The 17,341-nt window shown below is 41.9% G+C and overlaps 1 protein-coding gene across 24 annotated transcripts in view; it reads left to right on the forward strand.

Moving 5' to 3' along the window:
• TTN (titin) overlaps positions 1-17,341 on the forward strand; it is a 238,116-nt gene that overhangs the window by 192,343 nt on the left and 28,432 nt on the right. For all 24 annotated transcript variants that reach the window (XM_030952694.1, XM_030952707.1, XM_030952698.1 and 21 more), the window contains one exon: positions 52-17,157. In XM_030952694.1, coding sequence (XP_030808554.1) covers positions 52-17,157 — 17,106 coding nt within the window. The remainder of the gene's footprint in view (positions 1-51; positions 17,158-17,341) is intronic.

Below are 17,341 nucleotides of genomic sequence, written 5' to 3' on the forward strand. Positions count from 1 at the left end.
ATAAATGACTTCCGCTGTAATGTAATGTTTTATCTTTTATTTGCTTTTCAGACCCACCAGGTCCACCTGCAAATCCACGAGTGACTGATACCACAAAGACAAGTGCATCTTTAGCCTGGAACAAGCCTCACTATGATGGTGGTCTTGAAATCACTGGCTATATAGTTGAGCATCAAAAAGAAGGAGAAGATGAATGGGTGAAAGACACAATAGGGACTGCTTTAAGAATCACTCAGTTTGTTGTAGCTCCTCTGCAGACCGGGGCCAAGTATAATTTCAGAATCTCTGCCATGAATGCTGCAGGTGTTGGTGAAGCGGCAATAATTCCAAGTGTGGAAATCGTTGACCGAGAAGAGATTCCTGACTTTGAACTGGATGCTGAGCTAAGAAGAACACTTGTTGTTAGAGCTGGATGCACTATTCGGATTTTTGTACCAATAAAAGGACGTCCAACTCCAGAAGTTACATGGACAAAAGATGATGTTTCACTCAAAGGACGTGCCAGTATTGAAAATACCGACTCTTTTACACTCTTGATTGTCACAGAGTGCACCAGATATGATGCAGGAAAATATGTAATGACTCTTGAAAATGCGGCTGGTAAGAAGACTGGCTTTGTAAATGTTAAAGTCTTGGATACACCAGGTCCACCAATAAACCTTAAGCCTAGAGAAATAACCAAAGACAGCATCACCCTCCAATGGGATATGCCTCTGGTAGATGGAGGTTCACGTATAACCAACTATATTGTTGAGAAACGCGAATCAACTCGGAAGGCATATTCAACAGTCACAACCAACTGCCAGAAGTGTTCCTTCAAGGTTACTAATTTGGCTGAGGGATGTGAATACTATTTCAGAGTACTGGCTGAAAATGAGTATGGTATTGGTGAACCAGCTGAAACTACAGAACCAGTAAAAGCTTCCGAGGCCCCATCCCCACCTGAGAGCCTTAATATTATGGATGTAACACGGAATTCAGTTAGCCTAGCTTGGCCAAAACCAGAACATGATGGTGGCAGCAAGATCACTGGGTACGTAATTGAAGCACAGAGAAAAGGAACCAACCAGTGGGCACACATCACCACTGTAAAAACGCTGGACTGCGTAGTAAAGAATCTAACTGAAAATGAGGAGTATACTTTCCAGGTTATGGCGGTTAACAGTGCTGGAAGAAGTGCCCCAAGGGAAAGCAGACCAGTTATTATCAAGGAGCAAACAATGCTACCAGAGTTTGACCTCCGTGCTATTTACCAGAAAACAGTCATTGCCAAAGCTGGTGACAATATCAAGATTGAAATCCCTGTACTTGGTCGTCCAAGGCCTACTGTGACTTGGAAGAAAGAAGACCAAATACTTAAGCAAACACAAAGGGTAAATTATGAAAATACAGCAACTGCAACCATACTGACTATCAATGAATGCATTCGAAGTGATAGTGGTCAATATCCACTGTCAGCTAAAAATATTGTTGGAGAAGTTAGTGAAGTAATCACAGTTCAGGTTCATGACATACCTGGACCACCTACTGGACCAATCAAATTTGAAGAAATTTCATGTGATTTCCTAACATTCTCGTGGGAGCCTCCTTTGAATGATGGTGGTGTACCAATAAGTAACTATGTTGTAGAAATGCGTCAGACCGACAGTACCACATGGACTGAATTGGCAACTACAGTGATACGCACTACATTTAAAGCCATTCGTCTCACTACTGGAGTTGAGTATCAGTTCCGCGTTAAAGCTCAAAACAGATATGGAGTTGGTCCAGCCATTACTTCAGAGTCTGTAGTTGCCAACTACCCGTTTAAGGTACCTGGGCCTCCTGGCACTCCTCAGGTGATTGCAGTCACCAAAGAAACCATGACCATTAGCTGGAATGAGCCAGTTAGTGATGGTGGAAGCCCAATACTGGGATATCACATTGAAAGAAAAGAGCGAAACAGCATTGTTTGGCAGACTGTAAGTAAAATGTTGGTGTCAGGAAATATCTTTAAATCATCTGGACTTACCGATGGCATTGCGTATGAATTCCGTGTTATAGCAGAAAACCTGGCTGGGAAGAGTAAGCCAAGCAAGCCATCTGAGCCTGTGTTTGCCCTGGACCCAATAGATCCACCTGGTAAGCCGATACCTCTGAACATTACAAGACATGCAGTTACGCTGAAGTGGACTAAACCAGAATATAATGGAGGTTTTAAGATAACTGGCTACACTGTTGAAAAAAGAGACCTTCCTAATGGCCGTTGGCTGAAGGCTAATTTCAGCAATATACTAGAGACTGAATTCACTGTAAGTGGTTTGACCGAAGATGCTGCCTATGAATTCCGTGTCATTGCTAGGAATGCTGGTGGAGCTGTTAGTCAGCCCTCAGAGCCATCAGATGCAATCACTTGTAGAGATGACATTGAAGCACCAAGGATAAAGGTGGATGCAAAATACAAGGACACCATAGTGCTGAAAGCAGGTGAAGTTTTCAGACTTGAGGCTGATGTTTCAGGTCGCCCTCCACCAACTATGACATGGACAAAGGGAGAAAAAGAACTTGAGGACACAGCAAAATTAGAAATAAAAATAGCAGATTTCTCTACCATTCTCACCAACAAAGATTCCTCAAGAAGAGATGGTGGTGCTTACACACTTACTGCAACAAACCCTGGTGGCTTTGCCAAGCACATCTTCAATGTTAAAGTTCTTGATAGACCTGGTCCCCCAGAAGGGCCTTTAGCTGTGTCTGAAGTCACTGCAGAAAAATGTGTGCTGTCATGGCTACCCCCACTGGATGATGGAGGAGCAAAGATTGACCATTATGTGGTTGAAAAACGTGAAACAAGTAGATTGGCATGGACATCTGTAGGTGCAGAAGTTCCAGTGACAAAACTGAAGGTTACTAAACTGTTGAAGGGCAATGAGTACGTGTTCCGAGTTATGGCTGTTAACAAATATGGAGTTGGTGAGCCTCTGGAATCAGAGCCCATTCTTGCAGTAAATCCATATGTTCCGCCTGATCCGCCTAAAACACCTGAAGTTACAGCAATTACAAAGGATTCTATGGTTGTCTGTTGGGGCCATCCTGATTCTGATGGTGGGAGCCCAATAACTAACTATATTGTGGAACGTCGAGACAAGACTGGTCTACGGTGGGTGAAATGTAACAAAAGGGTTGTTACCGACTTACGTTTTAAAGTGTCTGGACTGACAGAAGGCCATGAATATGAATACAGAGTCATGGCAGAAAATGCTGCTGGTGTCAGTGAGCCAAGCCCAGCCAGTCCATTCTATAAAGCCTGTGATACTGTGTTTAAGCCTGGTCCCCCAGGTAATCCCCGTGTTTTGGATAGCAGCAAGTCCTCTATTACAATAGCATGGAACAAACCAATATATGATGGTGGTTCAGAGATCACAGGTTACATGGTTGAGATTTCTCTACCTGAAGAAGATGAGTGGAAGATTGTAACTCCACCAGTGGGTCTAAAGGCCACTTCTTTTACCATCACTGACTTGAAAGAAAACCAAGAGTATAAAATACAGATATATGCTATGAACTCTGAAGGTCTTGGGGAACCTGCTCTTGTTCCTGGCACTCCAAAAGCTGAAGAAAGAATGCTACCTCCAGAGATTGAACTTGATGCAGAGCTACGTAAAGTTGTAACTATTAGAGCTTGCTGTACTCTGAGACTCTTTGTCCCAATTAAAGGAAGACCAGCACCTGAAGTTAAATGGACAAGAGAACATGGGGAATCTTTGGATAGAGCGAGCATTGAATCAACAAGCTCTTATACTTTACTTATTGTTGAAAATGTAAATAGATTTGATAGTGGCAAATACATATTGACAATTGAAAACAGCTCAGGTAGTAAAACAGCTTTTGTGAATGTCAGAGTTCTTGATACTCCAGGGGCACCTCAAGATTTGAAAATAAAGGAAGTTACAAAATCTTCAGTTACACTCACATGGGAGCCTCCTCTCATAGATGGTGGCTCTAAAATAAAAAATTACGTCGTTGAAAAGCGTGAATCAACAAGAAAGGCTTATTCAACTGTTAATGCCAATTGCCACAAGACCAGCTGGAAAGTTGATTCACTGCAAGAAGGCTGCAACTACTACTTCAGAGTCCTTGCTGAAAATGAGTATGGAATAGGCCTTCCAGTCGAAACTTCAGAATCTATAAAAGTGTCAGAAAGACCACTTCCACCAGGGAAAATAACTTTGTTGGATGTGACAAGAAATAGTGTAACCTTATCTTGGGAAAAACCCGAACATGATGGTGGTAGCAGAATTCTGGGCTATATTGTAGAAATGCAAAGCAAAGGCAGTGAAAAGTGGTCAACCTGTGCTACCGTAAAAGTTACTGAAGCCACCATCACAGGACTGATCCAAGGTGAAGAATACACTTTCCGTGTTTCAGCTCAGAATGAGAAAGGCATCAGTGATCCTCGCCAGCTGGGTATACCAGTGGTTGCAAAAGATCTTGTGATCCCCCCAGCTTTCAAACTACTGTTTACCACTTTCAGTGTTCTAGCAGGAGAGGACTTAAAGGTTGATGTTCCTTTTGTTGGTCGACCCAAACCGGCAGTGTCTTGGCATAAAGACAATGTGGCACTGAAGCAGACTACAAGAGTAAATGCAGAAAGCTCAGAAAACAACACAGTGCTAACAATAAAAGAAGCATGCAGAGAAAATGTGGGATCATATTTAGTTAAACTTACAAACTCTGCTGGTGAAGCAACTGAGACACTAAATATTGTTGTCCTTGACAAACCAGGACCTCCAACTGGACCAGTAAAAGTAGATGAAGTCACAGCTGATAGCATTACCATTTCCTGGGAACCACCCAAGTATGATGGTGGTAGCTCTATCAATAATTACATTGTAGAAAGAAGAGACACTTCCACCACAACTTGGCATATTGTGTCAGCTACTGTTGCTAGAACAACTATAAAAGCGTGTCGTCTAAAGACTGGCTGTGAATATCAGTTCAGAATTGCAGCTGAGAACAGATATGGGAAGAGTCCATATCTCACCTCAGAGTCAATAGTAGCCCAATACCCATTTAAAGTTCCTGGTCCACCTGGAACTCCTTTTGTAACAAATATCACAAAAGACAGCATGGTGGTACAATGGCATGAACCAGTCAATGATGGCGGTAGCAGGATCATTGGTTATCACTTGGAGCGCAAAGAAAGAAACAGCATTCTGTGGGCTAAACTGAATAAAACACCTCTTCCCGATACCAAATTTAAGACAACTGGCCTTGAGGAAGGTCTTGAATATGAATTCAGAGTCTCTGCAGAAAACATAGTGGGAATTGGAAAGGCAAGTAGAGCATCTGAATGCTATACTGCACGTGACCCATGTGACCCTCCAGGTCGTCCAGAGCCTGTAATTGTCACAAGAAGCTCAGTAACACTCCAGTGGAAGAAACCTATATATGATGGTGGAAGTAAAATCACAGGTTATGTTGTTGAAAAGAAGGAATTACCTGATGGCCGTTGGATGAAAGCAAGCTTTACAAATGTTATTGATACTCAGTTTGAAGTAACTGGTCTGGTCGAAAACCAGAGGTACGAGTTTCGTGTTATAGCACGAAATGCTGCAGGTGTTTTCAGTGAACCGTCTGAGAGCTCAGGGGCAATTACAGCAAGAGATGAAGTAGAACCACCTCAAATAAGTATGGATCCAAAATTCAGAGACACTATTGTAGTGCATGCTGGTGAGTCATTCAAGCTTGATGCTGATGTTCATGGCAAACCAATACCTTCCATTCAGTGGTTAAAAGGTGATCGTGAGCTGACAAGCACTGCTCACATGGAAATAAAAACTACTGATTTTGCAACTAGCCTCAGTGTGAAGGAAGCCACAAGAGTTGACAGTGGGCAGTATGTACTACTGGCAAAGAATGTTGCAGGTGAAAAGAAGGTTCCTGTTAACGTCAAAGTTCTTGATAGACCTGGACCTCCAGAAGGACCTGTTGAGTTTACAGGTGTTACAGCTGAAAAATGCACACTGTCATGGAAACCTCCACTACAGGATGGTGGTAGCGATATTTCACACTACGTTGTAGAAAAAAGGGAAACCAGTCGCTTGGTGTGGACTATTGTTGACTCAAATGTGCAAACCCTGAACTGCAAAGTTACAAAACTTCTAGAAGGAAATGAGTATGTTTTCCGCATCATGGCAGTAAATAAATATGGTGTTGGTGAACCTCTTGAGTCTGACCCAGTAGTCGCAAAGAACCCATTTGTTGTGCCACTTCCTCCAAAGGCTCCAGAAGTCACAGCAGTTACCAAGGATTCTATGATAGTTGTATGGGAAAGACCAGCCTCAGATGGTGGCAGTGAAATCCTAGGCTACGTCCTTGAAAAACGAGATAAGGAGGGCATTCGCTGGACAAGATGTAACAAACGCCTGATAAGTGAACTGCGATACAGAGTGACTGGTCTTATAGAAAATCATGATTATGAGTACAGAGTTTCAGCTGAAAATGCTGCTGGTCTTAGTGAACCAAGTCCACCTTCTGCTTACTACAAAGCATGTGATCCTATTTACAAGCCAGGTCCACCCAATAATCCTAAAGTTACGGATGTCACAAGATCTTCAGTTTTTCTTTCATGGGGTAAACCTATATATGATGGTGGCTCTGAAATTCAGGGATACATTGTGGAAAAATGTGATGTCAGTGATGGTGAATGGTCAATTTGTACCCCTCCAACTGGAATTAAGAATACTCACCTGGAAGTAGAAAAATTAGTGGAAAAACACGAATACAAATTCCGCATATGTGCAGTTAATAAAGCAGGAGTTGGAGAGCATGCAGATGTTCCTGGTTCTGTTATTGTAGAAGAGAAGATGGAGGCACCAGACCTTGACCTTGACATGGAATTAAGGAAGATTGTAAATGTGAGAGCAGGAGGTTCCTTAAGACTGTTTGTTCCCATCAGAGGTCGTCCAACACCTGAAGTAAAATGGGGCAAAGTGGAAGGTGACATCAGAGAAGCAGCTATTATTGATACCACTAGTAGCTTTACTTCCCTTGTTCTAGATAATGTTAATAGATTTGATAGCGGAAAATATACTCTGACCTTGGAAAACAGCAGTGGAACAAAGTCTGCATTTGTAAGTGTAAGAGTACTGGATACCCCAAGTGCGCCTGTTAATTTAAAAATCAGAGAGATCACTAAAGACTCTGTTTCACTTTCATGGGAGCCTCCTCTCTTGGATGGTGGAGCGAAAATAAAGAATTTCATTATTGAAAAGCGTGAAGCAACAAGAAAGGCATATGCAGCTGTTGTAACAAACTGCCACAAGACTTCATGGAAAGTAGATCAACTTCAGGAGGGCTGCTATTACTTCTTCAGAATTTCTGCTGAGAATGAATATGGAATTGGCCTCCCTGCAGAAACCAGTGACCCAATTAAAGTTGCTGAAGTTCCACAGCCTCCTGGGAAAATAACAGTGGATGATGTGACAAGAAACAGTGTCTCACTAAGCTGGGCAAAACCTGAACATGATGGTGGTAGCAAAATCATACAATATATTGTTGAAATGCAAGCAAAGGGTAGTGAGAAGTGGTCGGAGTGTGCTCGTGTTAAAACACTTGAAGCAGTTGTTACTAATCTAACTCAAGGGGAAGAATATCTTTTTAGAGTAATGGCTGTAAATGAAAAGGGTAAGAGTGATCCTCGAGCACTTGCAGTTCCAATAGTTGCCAAAGACCTGGTGATTGAACCTGATGTAAGACCTGCTTTCCATAGTTACAGTGTTCAGGTGGGACAGGACCTAAAAGTAGAAATACCAATTGCAGGTCGACCTAAGCCAACGGTTACCTGGGTTAAAGATGGCCAGCCATTGAAGCAGACAACGAGAGTCAATGTTAGCGATTCAACTGACCTCACTGTATTGAATCTTAAGGAAACTAGCAAAGAAGACAGTGGCACTTATGAAATCACTGTGGCTAATGTTGTTGGGCAAAAGTCTGCCTCCGTTGAAATTATTACTCTAGACAAACCCGACCCTCCAGTTGGACCTGTGAAGTTTGATGAAATAAGTGCAGAAAGTATTACCCTGTCATGGAATCCCCCAGTGTACACAGGCGGCTGCCAAATCACCAACTATATTGTGCACAAGAGAGATACAACGACCACTGTATGGGAAACAGTTTCAGCTACTGTTGCAAGAACTACACTGAAGGTGACTAAACTGAAAACTGGTTCAGAATACCAGTTCAGAATATTTGCTGAGAACAGGTATGGGCAGAGTTTTGCATTGGAATCTGCACCGGTTGTAGCACAGTATCCCTACAAGGAACCAGGACCTCCTGGCACACCATTCGTGACAACAGTTACAAAAGACTCCATGGTTGTACAATGGCATGAACCAGTAAATGATGGTGGCAGTAGAGTGTTGGGTTACCATCTTGAGAGAAAGGAGAAAAACAGCATCCTATGGACTAAAGTAAATAAGACTATTATTCAGGACACAAGTTTTAAGACAAATAACCTTGAAGAAGGAATTGAGTATGAGTTTCGAGTTTCTGCAGAAAATATTGTTGGTGTAGGCAGAACAAGTAAAGTTTCTGAGTGCTATGTAGCTCGTGATCCATGTGATCCTCCAGGTCGCCCAGAAGCTATAATAATAAAAAGAAGCTCTATTACTCTACAGTGGACCAAACCAGAATATGATGGTGGAAGCAAGGTTACTGGTTATATTGTAGAGAAACGTGACTTGCCAGATGGTCGCTGGATGAAAGCGAGCTTCACAAATATCATTGAAACTCAGTTCACTGTAACAGGACTTACTGAAGACCAAAGATATGAATTTAGAGTAATTGCGAAGAATGCTGCAGGTGCAATAAGCAAACCTTCTGACAGTACAGGACCAATAACAGCAAGGGACGAAGTTGAACTTCCACGAATTTCAATGGATCCAAAGTACAAAGACACTATTGTTGTAAATGCTGGTGAGACATTCAGACTTGAAGCTGATGTTCATGGAAAGCCACTACCAACCATTAAGTGGTACAAAGGAGATAAAGAGCTTGAGGACACTGCTAGATATGAAATAAAGAACACAGATTTCAGTGCATTGATAATTGTAAAAGATGCTATTAGAGTTGATGGTGGACAGTACATTCTAGAAGCCTCTAATGTTGCAGGAACAAAGACAGTAACAGTAAATGTAAAAGTCTTGGACAGGCCAGGACCTCCAGAGGGCCCAGTCCAAGTGACAGGAGTTACAGCTGAAAAATGTGCACTGGCATGGGGTCCTCCTCTTCATGATGGTGGCAGTGATATTTCTCATTACATTGTAGAGAAGAGAGAAACTAGCCGCCTGGCATGGACTGTGGTTGCTTCAGAAGTTTTACCTACAATGCTGAAAGTAACCAAACTCTTGGAAGGAAATGAATACGTCTTCCGTATCATGGCAGTTAACAAATATGGGGTTGGTGAGCCATTAGAATCTGTGCCAGTAATGATGAAAAATCCATTTGTGGTTCCTGGACCACCAAAGGCCTTGGAAATTACCAACATCACAAAGGATTCTATGACTGTGTGCTGGACTCGGCCAGACAGTGATGGAGGTAGTGAAATCATAGGTTACATTGTAGAAAAGAGAGACCGAGCAGGCATCAGATGGATAAAATGCAATAAACGCCGCATTACAGATTTGCGATTAAGAGTTACAGGTTTAACAGAGGATCATGAATATGAATTCAGAGTTTCTGCTGAAAATGCTGCTGGAGTTGGTGAACCAAGCCAAGTTTCTCCCTACTTCAAAGCTTGTGACCCAATGTTCAAGCCTGGCCCACCTACAAATGCCCATGTTGTGGATACCACCAAAAGTTCAGTTACACTCGGTTGGAGTAAACCCATTTATGATGGTGGTTGTGAAATCCAGGGATACCTTGTAGAAATCTGTAAAGCAGATGAAGATGAATGGTCGCTTGTTACTCCACAGACAGGCATACGTGCCACTCGATTTGAGATCAAAAAGCTTACTGAACATCAAGAATACAAACTACGAGTGTGTGCTCTCAACAAGATTGGTGTGGGAGAGGCTGCATCAGTTCCTGGTACTATTAAACCAGAAGACAAACTTGAAGCTCCAGAACTTGATATTGATTCAGAGCTAAGGAAAGGGATAGTGGTTAGAGCTGGTGGATCTGCTAGGATTCACATACCATTCAGGGGACGACCAACACCTGACATCATATGGTCCCGAGAAGAAGGTGAATTCTCAGAAAAAGTTCAGATTGATAAAGGCATAAACTACACACAACTTTCAATTGACAACTGTGATAGAAATGATGCTGGAAAGTATATTCTTAAGCTGGAGAACAGCAGTGGTTCTAAATCTGCATTTGTTACAGTGAAAGTCTTGGACACGCCGGGACCCCCACAAAACTTAGTGGTAAAGGATATAAAGAAGGATTCTGCTATATTATCTTGGGAGCCACCGATTATTGATGGTGGTGCTAAGGTAAAGAACTATGTAATAGACAAGCGTGAGTCAACTAGGAAGGCATTTGCAAATGTAAGTGCTAAGTGTGCCAAGACAAGTTTTAAAGTTGAAAATCTTACAGAAGGAGCAATTTATTACTTCAGAGTTATGGCTGAAAATGAATATGGAATTGGTGTTCCAGTTGAAACCAGGGATGCTGTCAAAGCCTCAGAGCCACCTCTGCCTCCTGGGAAAGTAACACTCACTGATGTCACTCAGAGAAGTGCATCACTTACGTGGGAAAAACCTGAACATGATGGAGGTAGCAGAATTTTGGGATATCTTGTTGAAATGTTGCCTAAAGGAACAGAAAAATGGAGTGTTGTGAGTGAGACAAAAACATGTAATGCAGAAGTGTCTGGTTTGAGTCCAGGACAGGAATATCAATTCCGTGTGATTGCCTACAATGAAAAAGGCAAAAGCGATCCCAGAGCACTTGGAATTCCTGTGATAGCTAAAGACCTGACTATTGAGCCAAGTTTCAAACTGATGTTTAATACATACAGTGTACAAGCTGGAGAAGATCTGAAGGTAGAAGTACCATTTATAGGTAGACCCAAACCTACTATTACTTGGACAAAAGATGATCAGCCACTGAAACAGACAACCAGATTAAATATTGAGAATACAACAACATCAACTATTTTACATATTAAAGAAAGCAGCAGGGAAGACTTTGGTAAATATACAGTAACAGCAACAAATGCAGCAGGTACAGCAACAGAGCACCTGAGCATAATTGTACTAGAAAAGCCTGGCCCACCACGAGGACCTGTCCGCTTTGATGAAATTAGTGCAGACTTTGTTGTTTTATCATGGGAACCACCGGATTATACTGGTGGCTGCCAGATAAGCAACTATATAGTGGAAAAGCGTGACACAAGCACTACCACGTGGAACATTGTGTCAGCAACTGTTGCAAGAACAACCATCAAAGCAACAAAGCTTAAAACAGGTACTGAATACCAGTTCAGGATTTCTGCTGAAAACAGATATGGGAAGAGCTCTCCTTTGGCTTCTAAATCAGTTGTTGTGCAATACCCCTACAAGGTGCCTGGACCACCTGGAACCCCATTTGTTACAGCATCTTCCAAGGACCACATGATTGTACAATGGCATGAACCAGTTAATGACGGAGGAAGCAAAGTTCTTGGCTACCATCTTGAGCGTAAAGATAAGAACAGCATTCTTTGGACAAAACAGAACAAGTCACTTATTGTGGACACCAAATATAAAACAGATGGCCTTGAAGAAGGTCTTGAATATGAGTTCAGAGTTTCTGCTGAAAACATTGTTGGCATTGGCAAAGTCAGCAAAGTATCAGAGCTCTATGTTGCCCGAGATCCTTGTGACCCACCTGGCCGCCCAGAGGCCATTGTTGTTACAAGAAGTAATATCACACTGAAGTGGAAAAAGCCAGAATATGATGGTGGAAGCAAAATAACTGGTTATATTGTAGAAAAGAAAGAACTACCAGACGGTCGCTGGATGAAAGCCAGCTTTACAAATGTGTTGGAAACAGAATTTACAGTAAGTGGTCTTGTTGAAAACCAACGATACGAATTCAGAGTAATTGCAAGAAATGCAGCAGGTTGCCTGAGTGAACCATCTGAAAGTACAGGGCCTATTACTGCCAGAGATGAAATTGAAGCCCCAGGAGCTTCACTGGATCCTAAATACAGAGATGTCATTGTTGTTCATGCCGGAGAAACCTTCGTTCTTGAAGCTGATATCCATGGCAAACCTATTCCTGACATTACATGGTCAAAAGATGGTAAAGACCTTGAAGAAACAACTGCAAGAATGGAAATTAAATCTACCATTGAGAAAACAAGTCTCACTGTCAAAGACTGTATAAGAGTAGATGGAGGTCACTATACTCTTAACCTCAAAAATGTTGGTGGCACCAAATCTATACCAATCACTGTGAAAGTGCTTGACAGACCAGGACCTCCAGAAGGACCTTTGAATGTTACAGGTGTCACTGCAGAAAAATGCTACTTGTCATGGTCTCCACCTTCACATGATGGTGGTTCTAGTATCTCACATTATATCATTGAGAAGAGAGAGACAAGTAGGCTTTCATGGACACAAGTAGCAACAGATGTGCAGGCTCTAAATCACAAAGTAACCAAACTCCTTCCTGGCAATGAATACATTTTCCGTGTAATGGCAGTGAATAAATATGGAGTTGGAGAGCCCTTGGAATCTGAACCAGTTGTGGCTCGTAATCCATACAAACCCCCTGGTCCTCCTTCAACACCTGAAGTTTCAGCAATCACAAAAGATTCTATGGTGGTAGCATGGGGTCGCCCAGAAGACAATGGAGGAGCTGAAATTGAAGGTTACATACTTGAAAAACGAGACAAGGATGGTATCCGGTGGACCAAATGCAATAAGAAAAGACTGACAGACTTGCGATTCAGAGTAACAGGTCTAACTGATGGGCATTTCTATGAGTTTAGAGTGTCTGCTGAAAATGCTGCAGGGGTAGGGGAACCCAGTGAGCCATCAATTTTCTATCGTGCTTGTGATGTATTATATCCACCAGGTCCACCTACCAATCCAAAGGTTACAGATACTTCCAGGTCATCAGTTTCCCTTGCCTGGAGTAAGCCCATTTATGATGGTGGTGCTCCTGTTAAAGGATATGTAGTGGAACTAAAAGAAGCTGCTGCTGATGAATGGACTACCTGCACCCCACCAACAGGCCTACAAGCAAAACAGTTCACCGTGACAAAACTGAAGGAGAACCAGGAGTATAACTTCCGCATCTGCGCCATCAACTCAGAAGGAGTAGGGGAACCTGCGACTATACCTGGTGCAGTCTTGGCAGAGGACAAGACTGAACCTCCTGAAATCGAACTTGATGCGGATCTTAGAAAAGTAGTCACTGTACGTGCTAGTGGTACTTTACGCCTGTTTGTCACCATCAAAGGAAGACCAGAACCTGAAGTTAAATGGGAGAAAGCGGAAGGAACAATTAGTGAGCGAGCTCAGATTGAAGTCACCAGTTCCTACACAATGCTCGTCATTGACAATGTCAATAGATTTGATAGTGGTAGATATAATCTTACTTTAGAGAACAACAGTGGCAAAAAATCCGCTTTTGTTAATGTCAGAGTGCTTGATACACCTAGTGCACCTCTAAACCTGACAATCAGAGAAGTGAAAAAAGATTTTGTAACTTTAGCCTGGGAAGCACCGCTTATTGATGGCGGAGCTAAAATTACCAACTACGTAGTTGAAAAGCGAGAATCTACAAGAAAGGCATATGCCACAGTTACAAGCAACTGTACTAAGAATTCCTTCAAGATTACTCAACTACAAGAAGGATGTAGTTATTACTTCCGTGTTCTAGCCGTAAATGAATATGGGGCTGGTTTACCAGCAGAAATTGCTGATCCAGTTAAGGTGTCTGAACCACCTTCTCCACCTTCAAAGGTCATTCTTGTTGATGTGACTCGCAATTCTGCATCAATTAAATGGGAAAAGCCAGAGAGTGATGGTGGTAGCAAAATTACTGGTTATATAGTCGAAATGCAGACTAAAGGAAGTGTAAAATGGAGTGCATGTACACAGGTGAAAACATTGGAAGCAACAGTAACAGGCTTAAGTATGGGAGAAGAATACAGTTTCAGGGTGATTGCTGTTAATGAAAAAGGAAAAAGTGATCCAAGAGAACTTGGTGTCCCGGTCATTGCAAAAGATATTGAAATCCAGCCATCTGTTGAGCTTCTTTTTAACACATTCACGGTGAAAGCTGGAGATGATCTTAAGATTGACATTCCATTCAGAGGGCGACCTCTTCCCACTGTTATCTGGAAAAAGGATGGGAATCCCTTAAAACAGACAACCAGGGTAAATGTTCAAACATCAAAGACTTTAACTTCACTGTCCATCAAGGAAGCTACAAATGAAGATCTGGGACAGTATGAATTACATCTTTCAAATACTGCTGGAACAACAACAGCTTCTCTAACTGTAGTTGTCCTTGACAGACCAGGGCCAGCAACAGATGTTAAAATTGATGAAGTTAGTGCTGATAGTGTAACTCTGTCTTGGAAACCTCCAGCATATGATGGTGGATGCCACATTAGCAATTACATTGTGGAGAAGAGAGATACTACGACAACAACATGGGAGGTTGTATCTGCAGCAGTTGCAAGAACATCAATTAAAGTATCTCGGCTTGTCACTGGATCTGAATATCAGTTCCGTGTTTGTGCAGAAAACCGCTATGGGAAGAGTACTTATACCAATTCTCCCTCTGTTGTGGCAGAGTATCCATTTAAGCCTCCAGGTCCACCAGGAACGCCTCGTGTGGCACATGCAACTAAATCTTTCATGATTGTAACTTGGCAGGTACCAGTTAATGATGGAGGCAGCGTAGTACTAGGATACCATTTGGAGCATAAAGAAAGAAGCAGCATTCTTTGGACAAAAGTCAACAAGAGCCTCATAACTGATACACAAATGAAAGTTACAGGTCTTGATGAAGGACTGATGTATGAATATCGTGTGTATGCAGAAAACATTGCTGGAATAGGCAAATGCAGCAAAGCATGTGAACCAGTTGCTGCAAGAGATCCATGTGATCCTCCTGGTCAACCAGAAGTTACTAATATTACAAGAACATCTGTCTCATTGAAGTGGACTAAACCAGAATATGATGGTGGAGCTAAAGTAACAGGATATATTATTGAACGCCGAGAACTACCAGATGGTCGTTGGCTAAAATGTAATTTTACTAATGTGCAAGAAACATACTTTGATGTAGGTGGACTTACAGAAGACCAGCGTTACGAATTCCATGTGATTGCAAAGAATGCTGCTGGACTCTTCAGTCAGCCATCTGAATCAACTGGACCTGTGACCGTGAAAGATGATGTAGAGGCTCCAAGAATTATGATGGATGCCAAATTCAGGGATGTTGTAGTTGTGAAAGCTGGAGAAGTGTTTAAAGTCAATGCTGACGTTGCAGGACGGCCAATACCAGTGATTTCATGGACAAAGGATGGCAAGGAGCTCGAAGGAAAAGCTAGAGTTGAAATAGTGTCAACAGATTTCACTACTGCAATAACCATTAAGGACTGTATCCGAGGTGATTCAGGACAGTATGTGCTAACATTACAGAATGTTGCAGGAACAAAATCTTTGGCAATTAATTGCAAAGTACTTGATAGACCTGGCCCACCTGCAGGTCCATTAGAGATAAATGGCCTTACTGCTGAAAAGTGCCATTTGTCCTGGGGACCCCCTCAAGAAAATGGTGGTGCAGATATTGATCATTATATTGTGGAAAAACGTGAGACCAGCAGAATTGCATGGACACTTTGTGAAGGAGAGCTTAAAACAACATCTTGTAAAGTGACAAAATTACTGAAAGGTAATGAATATATTTTCAGAGTAATGGGAGTTAACAAATATGGCGTTGGTGAGCCTCTAGAAAGTGTTGCTGTCAAAGCCCTAGACCCGTTTACAGTTCCAAGCCCACCTACATCTTTAGAGATCACCAGTGTGAGCAAAGATGCAATAACTCTGTGCTGGGCAAGACCTGAATCTGATGGAGGCAGTGAGATCTCAGGCTATGTAATTGAAAGGCGTGAGAAAACCAGCCTAAGATGGATTCGTGTAAACAAAAAGCCAGTTTATGATTTAAGAGTGAAATCATCGGGTCTCCGCGAGGGATGTGAATATGAATTCCGGGTTTATGCAGAAAATGCTGCTGGCCTCAGTCTCCCAAGTGAAACCACACCATTGATTAAGGCGGAAGATCCAATCTTCTTGCCATCACCCCCATCTAAACCTAAGATTATGGATTCTACAAGGTCAAATATCACAATTGGTTGGACAAAGCCACTGTTTGATGGAGGTGCTCCAGTAACAGGATACACAGTTGAATACAAGAAAACTGATGAAACTGACTGGACAACAGCCATTCAGAATTTAAGAGGCACAGAATATACCATAACTGGATTAACGTCAGGCTCTGAGTATGTTTTTAGAGTGAAATCCATTAACAAAATGGGTGTCAGTGAACCAAGTGATGTCTCAGAACCTCAGTTGGCAAAAGAAAGAGAGGAAGAACCTGCCTTTGAAATTGACAGTGAAATGCGGAAGACTTTAATTGTAAAGGCTGGTGGATCGTTCACAATGACTGTTCCTTTCAGAGGCAAACCAGTCCCAAATGTGACATGGAGCAAACCAGACACTGATCTCCGTACACGTGCAAGTATTGACACTTCAAGTAATTGTACATCTCTTACTATTGAAAAAGCAACAAGAAATGATTCTGGAAAATATACATTAACATTGCAAAACATCCTGAACACTACCGCCTTGACCTTAATGGTCAAAGTTCTTGATACGCCTGGCCCACCATCTAATATTGCAACAAAAGACGTAACTAAAGAATCTGCTGTGTTATCTTGGGATGTTCCTGAAAATGATGGTGGAGCACCTGTAAAGAACTATGTAATTGAAAAACGAGAAGCTAGCAAAAAGGCGTGGGTCACTGTGACAAACAACTGTCATCGCCTGTCCTACAAAGTGACTGGTTTGCAAGAAGGTGCCATTTACTACTTCCGTGTCTCTGGAGAAAATGAATATGGTGTTGGAGTGCCTTCTGAGACTAAAGAGGGAACAAAAATAACAGGTATGTTTTACTATGAAAAAATTTGTTAATACTTAAAATAATATGTGTTTTAAGGTGTTTACTTCAAAATAATGACAAAAGCTTTAAATCTACATACAGTAAAACAAATCATTTTTGTAGGTATGTCTGTGGTTTTGCAAATAAAAAAGAGCTAACTAATAGCTTAAATTTTAAATTTTGCTTG

The sequence above is a fragment of the Camarhynchus parvulus genome, chromosome 7 (genome assembly GCF_901933205.1).
Source record: "Camarhynchus parvulus chromosome 7, STF_HiC, whole genome shotgun sequence".
Lineage (NCBI taxonomy): Eukaryota > Metazoa > Chordata > Aves > Passeriformes > Thraupidae > Camarhynchus > Camarhynchus parvulus.